The sequence below is a fragment of the Zeugodacus cucurbitae genome, chromosome 6, assembly GCF_028554725.1.
Source record: "Zeugodacus cucurbitae isolate PBARC_wt_2022May chromosome 6, idZeuCucr1.2, whole genome shotgun sequence".
Lineage (NCBI taxonomy): Eukaryota > Metazoa > Arthropoda > Insecta > Diptera > Tephritidae > Zeugodacus > Zeugodacus cucurbitae.
Window position 1 is genome coordinate 43,939,106 of NC_071671.1, and position 7,748 is coordinate 43,946,853.

Sequence of the window (7,748 nt, forward strand, 5' to 3'; positions counted from 1 at the left end):
ACTTTTAGTCATTTTCAACCTAACCTTTGTATGGGAGGTGGGCGTGGTTATTATCCGATTTCTTTTTGGACTGTATAAGGAAACGGCTAAAAGAAACGACTGCAGAAAGTTTGGTTTATATACCTTTATTGGGTTGCAAGATATATACAAAAAACCTGTTTGGGGGCGGGGTCACGCCCACTTTTCCAAAAAAATTACATTCGAATGTGCCCCTCCCTAATGCGATCCTATGTTCCAAATTTTATTTTCATAACTTTATTTATGGCTTAGTTATAGCTCTTTATGTGTTTTTGGATGTCGCCATTGTGTGGGCGTGCCAGTGGTCCGATTCTGCCCATCTTCGAACTTAACCTTATGGTGCCAAGGAACACGTGTTCCAAGTTTCATTAAGATATCTCAATTTTTACTCAAGTTACAACTTGCACAGACGGACAGACGGACGGACGGACAGACAGACATCCAGATTTGAACTTTACTCGTCACCCTGATCACTTTGGTATATTTAACCCTATATCTAACTCGTTTAGTTTTAGGACTTACAAACAACCGTTATGTGGACAAAACTATAATACTCTCTTAGCAACTTTTGTTGCGAGAGTATAAAAATAATAACATAAATAACTTTTCTCTACATAGCTTGGGTACAGAAGAACTTCTGTTTAGAGCAAAAAAAAAATTTCTTTCTAGTCCAAATTATCACCTTGCAATGAGTTTTCAGTTTCTTTCCTTTGGATAAAGCATTTCTTTTAGTTATTTGTGGATTTGAAATCCTGTACGTCCGTCTGTCCGTGCAAGCGATAACTTGAGCAAAAATTAAAATATCTTAATGAAACTTGGAACATATGTTCCTTGGGACCCTGAGGAGGTTGCTTTCGAAAATGCAAAATCGGCCCACTGCCACGCCCACAAAATGGCGGAAACCGAAAACCTATACAGTGTCATAACTAAGCCATAAATAAAGTTATGAAAATGAAATTTGGAACATAGGATCGCATTAGGGAGGGGCACATTCGAATGTAATTTTTTTGGAAAAGTGGGCGTTACTTCGCCCAAAGGATAGGTTGAAAACAACTAAAAGTGTGTTAACTCACTCTACTTCCCATATAACTCAATTTTCAATTCTCTTGATTCGTTCACTTTATAATACATATATACATTAGGAACAAATGAAGATAGCGGAATAAAACATTACACAAATACTGTATTTGAGCTGTGACATCACTTGTGGAAAAATTGTCAAAATCGAACCATGACTTTTCAAGACCCCTGATATCGAACATGAAGAACTCAGTGCCTAAGGGTAATTTTTCACCGAAAATATAGGTAAATCCCTCAGATATTTTTATGTAATTCATTCCCTCTGAATTTTTTTCTTATAACAGTTTCTACCTGAAATGGTAAAAATCGGGTCATAACTTTCCCCAGATCCCATATACCTAATTATAAGTAATATTAAATTAAGTGAGCGTATAGTCTTCGATACATTGTATCTTGGTGGTGAAAACGAGTGAAATCGGTTTAGGAATTACCTCAGTCCCCATATACTATTTATGATGATTTTCGTTATTCTATTAAACTTAATGCCGAATTTATGGGTCGAATTGTGTTATCTTTATAAAATTACATCAATAAATTGCGAAAGTATAAAATGTTCGGTTACACCCAAACTTAGCCCTTCCTTACTTGTTTTTTTTTCTAGAAAGTTCAATACAAAAAAGTTTTCTCTAAACTAACGAATGATGTGACTATCGACCGTTCTGCAACTCTAATCCATTGACAACGAACTTCAACTTCCCTTACTAAACCATATAGCTCTGGGTTACAAGACACTAACAAATCTGTAAATGGGTCTATCATTAATACTATAGAATACCTCAAACTTAGCAGAATACAATAAATATAATCCTTTTGATATTGATATGAATGCAAATCACCCCACATATTCAAAGGCTTAATTAATTGAGCTTTCATTCAGTTTTATTGATATCACAAAAATGTATTTAAAACTGCGAAAAATACCGCTTTGGTTATCACCACCAAAAGATCTCAAAATTTCACGAGAACCACGCCGACATAAGGCTCAGCCACAAATTTGCTTGGGTCAACAACGATACTGAAAATAAAACATATAAACATAGATGAGCATGTTTATCCGATTTATCGAAAGCGAAAGCGCTGCAGCTACTAATCCCTTAACTACAGAAACACAAAACTCAACCTTATTCCCCCACACTCACCCATCGTAATAGCGCGACTGCAGTGATGAAGTAATCACCTCCGCCTGGCGACCCATATCGAAGTGCTCATTGATATTCAAACTTTGCTCTTTGCCACCCAGATTGAGCACAATCACAAACAAATCGTCACCCGGTGCTTCGCTGCAGAGAAAAGAGCAAAAAAGCAAGAATTAATTCCGAAACAAAATGCGCAACAAATTGCAATCGAACTTAGAGGCTTGACACTAAGCTCAACGCTCCTTCAGTGGCACCACCATCAAGTGCATTATGCAATGAGTGCGTGTGAGTGGCGCCACTTGAGTGCATTGTGAGTGCGCTAAAACTATAATAACTAGTATTTAACGATAACAGTATATATACTTTTCTGTGTGAGTGTATACTTCTTACTCACCGTGAGTAGATGATGATGTCCGTGCCGATTGCTTTTATCTTGAGTGCGCCATCTTGTAGCGAGCTCAACTGGCGTAGGCGAATTAATTTCATAAATAACTGTAAATGACTTTTTGGTGCACGCAATTGTGCCAAGGCATTATTTGTGCGATAATTACTGGCGACTGGCAACCAAGTCCGCGCCGCGGAGGAAAAGCCTGCAAGAGAAGAATAGAGAGTAGTATAAAGGAGTTAGAATATTTGTATGAATCATTAATTTAAGCAGCAAAATTTTAAAATAATGCAAGCTTTCAGTTATCTCTGCTTACTCACCTGCATTCTTCGATGCATCCCACTGATAGGGTGTGCGACAGGGATCGCGCGAATAACTCTCATAGTTGCTGGGGTTCGCATTGCAACCTTGTGGATCGACAGTTTCCTCCCATGTGACCTCACCGTCAGTCATGGCCAACTCTTCGCCCTAAAAATATTTGTATATTTAATTAAGTAATAGTTTTCAGAAGGAGAGTTCAAGTCCGAAATCAGATTTCTGAGACAGTAGTTTTGGGATTTTCTGGGCTTAAATTAGGAACAAAACTAAGCTGAGGAAAGCAAAGCTCACTCCACATAAATGGTATAATGAATGGGACGACACAAATGAACAATTTGTTCTAATGAGGTTACGTAAGTACTTTGGCACCGTCCAGTAACGTTCGTCGGAGCCCTAATAAAATAGAGTCAGTCGAATCCTATAAAATCAATTTTAACTCAAATGGACCAATTGACTTCATTAGTTTATATATATTCAACGAAGAATGACAGTAACTAAACAAATTTTTGGACAGAGTAAATAATAAAGAGACTGAGCTATCGGTTCAAATGGGTTTAAGAAGCAATCTGGTGACAAAAGGGAAGACCTTCCATTCATTTAAAGTAAAAGATAAATTAAACAGTCGCTAAATTTAATGTATGCTTGAATTCTTATATTCCTCGATTCGAATATGAACATATCTATTGATAACTCTTTATATTGTTTTAACTTAGAACTTAGGAACTTTTAACGAAGACACGACTATGGGTACTTCCAACAATATAATCAGCTAATGAAAATTGTTACTGAAATAAGAGACAGAAAGAAAACATTTAAATAAATATTAGCAATACATACATTGTAAGTGACGGCATTTCCCGGCAATGTCTGCAACATAATCGTGAACAAATCCGCACGTTGAACACCTAAACGTGTTGAGTATCGCGGATTATCATGATTACCCAAAACCCAATTGGCCTGCACATCCATCGGCATGCGTTGCATCCACTCTTCAATGTAATCCACAATTTCAGGGGCCGTGGAATCATTCTTCACAGCTCGCATGAAGAAGAAATTGAACGACACCATCGAACCATTTCGCTGCCCATCTCCGTAGTACAACATCAAATTATCCAGAGTCGTATAGGCCTCTGTTAGGAGTACAATCGATTCACCACCTTTCTCCTTCCTGTATTGCTCGACGAGTTCGCGCCACTGGTACACCATTTCAATGGATTCCGGTTGATCTTGTGTGTAGGTGTGATTCAAGTGACACCAGTCGTCGGGATCGGGGCATTCGCTTACATTATCAATAACCGGTTCATCAGGGAAGTTGCCATTCGCATCGGGTCCTTTCTCGAACATGAAGGGCAGAGCGTCAATGCGGAATCCCGAAATGCCTATATCCAACCAGTAGCGCATCACCTCTTTCATTTTCGCCACAACCAATGGATTGCGGAAATTCAAATCCGCCTGTTTGATGGAGAACTGATGCAGATAGTATTGTTGACGTTTCTCGTTCCACTCCCAGGCGCTGTAACGGAATGCGCTAACCCAATTGCTCGGCGGCTGGCGTTTACCATTTGCGTCCACCGTGCCGTTAGACCAGACGTAAAAGTCTTCGTAGCCCGGTTCACGATTCACCGACTTCGCAAACCATTCGCACTCATCACTCGTGTGATTTGGCACAAAGTCGAGTATTATACGTATGCCAACTTGTTTGGCGCGTGCCACAAGCGCTTTGAAATCCTCCATGGTACCATATTCGGGATGTATGGCGTAGAAATCGGAGATATCATAACCAAAGTCAACCATGGGTGATTTGAAAATCGGCGAAAGCCAAGCGGCAGTGAAACCGATATCTTTAAGGTATTGTAGCTTCTGTGTAATGCCTGGAAGAGGGGGGAAGGAGGTACTGAGTGGACACATTTTGAAAACAATATAAGTATAACGAAATTCAAAAAAAAAAAAAATTGGAAAATAATTTAATATTTCATATCAGCAGAGGCTTGAACGCTCCCAACCATCCGATCATTGGTATAGAAGTCTAACTAGTGAAATGGAAAAAGGATTAAATACTTATAGAAAGAATAAGGAAAGATTCATCGAGCTAAAGATCTTCAGACATTCCATAATTATAAACCCAGTTATTTTTTGATTATTCAGAATAAAAATATTTTAATAATCGAGATGCTGTGATCTACTGAACCAAAGATCGGAAAACTAGTCACTACTGATTATAATGCAGTATAGAACATAGGTTCTAGACTATGAAACCCTGTTTCCAGGCCATAGGACAACCACACGTTTATTCTCGACATTCTAGTCGTCTTACTCTGTCTGCTTCAATTAAAGACTTAGTCGGTTCCAAAACTTTTTTAAGTTTTAATTTTTTTAAACAAACTTCCTACTTATCTTTAATTCTGACTTCGTTTCAGCACATTCTCCTTTTCTGTGTCGTTCCCGTTCAACTCAATTATTTTATAATTACTTTTCTAAAAAATATTTACCATTCAAATCACCGATACCATCGCCATTACTATCTTTAAATGAACGCGGATATATTTGATAATAATTGGCATTTTCCCACCATTCTTTGGTGCGCACCAGATTCGAACGAAACCCAAAAAGGGTTAGCGCGGCAAGTAAAACACGACAGAAATGCATAATGAATGCTTTAACCATACAGTTTTCAATATTAATTCGAACACAATTTAATTTCCTATGTGATTTTAAAGAGACTAGGTAGTTTTAAGCACCTGTCAGCAGTGTTAAACCGCGGCGAATCACAACTGAACTAGAAATCAGAATAACGTCTGATATTTATAGGTCGCTTCTGATTTGATTACACGCAAAAAAAAAATAGTACGCTAAGTGATGCAATCATGATGTGTTCAGGTGAGCACTCAAACAAAAAAATTGAAAACTTGACAATAACAAATATTTCGGTTTAGAACAAAATGTGTGGAAATTGTTATATCTTTTGTTTATAACAAACTCTGCTTTCTATGAATTGTTATTTCTGTTTATGGTTTAATAGTTATGTGCTAGTTCTTAGCCATCTAATTTTGGGTTTTTTGCTTGCTTAATATACCATTAAATTTAGCGCCATTATAATACAGCATTATATATTGCGAATTTTGAACTAAAAAAACACATTTTTTTACTAAAATGAAATCCCATCTCATAATTGACCATTAGTTTAACAAGCAAATTAACCGCTCAGTGTATATTAGTTGTAAATTTCCATTTCAAAAATGAACTTGATATTTGTTGCTAAAAAATAGTGAAAATTCGTCAGCGGTAGTTATCAGCTCAAGTATGTAATTACTTAGAGACACTCCAGCGCACGAGCTCACATATATTCACATACGGTTGCATAATTGTGTTTTTGTGACGATTTTATTTTTGTTATGCATCAAATTTGTTTCCGTTTAATTAACGTGCGAAAATTTGTAGTTGTGGCGCGCCGGCGTGTTGATTAATCGCAATTTTCATTATTTGCTTAGCAATTACACCGTTTAATTGGACATGTGAGAGCGCCCAGCTATCTAGTACGTTTGCTCGAAAGCACAGCAAAACAACGACCGAATTTGTTATTAAATTCACATGTGTGTTTTTGTGTGTGAGTGTGCGTTGACCACCTACCGGCAAATGATGTGTTGATCACACTCAGCAGTCAAAGGCTTGATAAGCATCTCCAGCGCGCTCGTTGTCACTTTATGACGTCTCAATGGATATTAACGTAGTGGCACGTAAATATTAGATACAAATTCGTTAAATTAAATTAAACAATTAATTTCTATTTATCTACTCTCTGACTTTCAGTGAAGTGTGAGTTTGCTGGGAGTAGTTTTGAAGTGGGTTGCTATGGAGTGAAGTAATCAATGTGGAATTTAAGGTATAATTAATAACTTAGTATTTAAGGAACATGTTACTAGAGACTATTATTCCCACAAAGTCATAATGAACTCCCTTAAATCGTTCGCTTTTTCGTAACATACAAATGTGGTTAAAAGCATTCCCTCGCTTTTTAAAGGTGAGGCGTATGATTTTGTTATTTTTTTTTTTTTTTGTATTTTCAAGTCAAGCTGTGTTCTCCGATATTAATGATAGAGATCTTGTCTTGATAATGTAGGACACTCACAGAAGAGGTGATCCATTGTTTCTCTGGTGCCTTGCTCTTGACATTTCCTGCAGACTTCGCGATTTATAAGGCCCATCTTGTAGGCCTGCGTTGCCACAAGTCAGTGACCTGTGGGTATGCCGACCATATTCCTACATATGCTTCTATCGAGCGTCAATAGAAATCTCGTGTACTTCTCATCTACCGCTTTACTCATAACATTTGCGGTTTTGCATCCCGGTAGATTCTTCCAACGCGCTTTGAACTTTTTTAGCATGTTTCTGTCTAGATCTTCATATAGACAGTGTATAGGTTTATCTACGTCGATCATGCTTTCAGATGACAGTTTTACGTCTCTTTGGCAATCTCGTCCACTACCTCGTTAGCCTCTATACCCTTGTGGCCTGGTACCCAGTATAAATGAAGTCGCCTATTTCTGGCGACATATCCACTGCTGACCTACCACATAAGACACTTTTGCCAGATATGCTGAAGGAGTATATTGCCTTGATTGCCGCCTGGCTGTCTAAGTTTATATTGACTTTAGAGTATCCTGTTGGAGCGCTTAAGGATAGCTCAGTGGCTTTTCAAATTGCCAACACCTCCGCTTGAAATATACTGCAGTGATCCGGTAGTTTAAATGGTTTCCTTACACCTAACTCTGGACAGTATATCTCCGCGCCTACTCCGTCCTCCATTTTCGAGC

General features: G+C 37.9%; 1 protein-coding gene across 1 annotated transcript; it reads right to left on the reverse strand.

Moving 5' to 3' along the window:
* Positions 1-1,955: 1,955 nt before the first annotated feature.
* Positions 1,956-5,722, reverse strand: LOC105209800 (maltase A1). The gene is made up of 6 exons (XM_011180401.3): positions 5,427-5,722; positions 3,775-4,808; positions 2,940-3,087; positions 2,629-2,824; positions 2,238-2,378; positions 1,956-2,113 (listed from the first exon to the last, which is right to left on the reverse strand). Exons 1-6 carry the CDS (start codon positions 5,599-5,601, stop codon positions 2,047-2,049), a joined length of 1,761 nt encoding a protein of 586 aa, XP_011178703.2. The 5' UTR covers positions 5,602-5,722; the 3' UTR covers positions 1,956-2,046.
* Positions 5,723-7,748: the final 2,026 nt, after the last annotated feature.

What these genes read in the sequence shown, in the direction of transcription:
- LOC105209800 (XM_011180401.3), bottom strand. Translation starts at nt 5,601, where the DNA reads ATGGTTAAAGCATTCATTATGCATTTCTGTCGTGTTTTACTTGCCGCG. An exon ending in GAAATGCCGTCACTTACAAT is followed by an intron (nt 3,088 to 3,774) that starts GTATGTATTGCT and finishes AAATATTTTTAG; the next exon opens with GGCGAAGAGTTGGCCATGAC. An exon ending in GACATCATCATCTACTCACG is followed by an intron (nt 2,379 to 2,628) that starts GTGAGTAAGAAG and finishes TTTTCTCTGCAG; the next exon opens with CGAAGCACCGGGTGACGATT.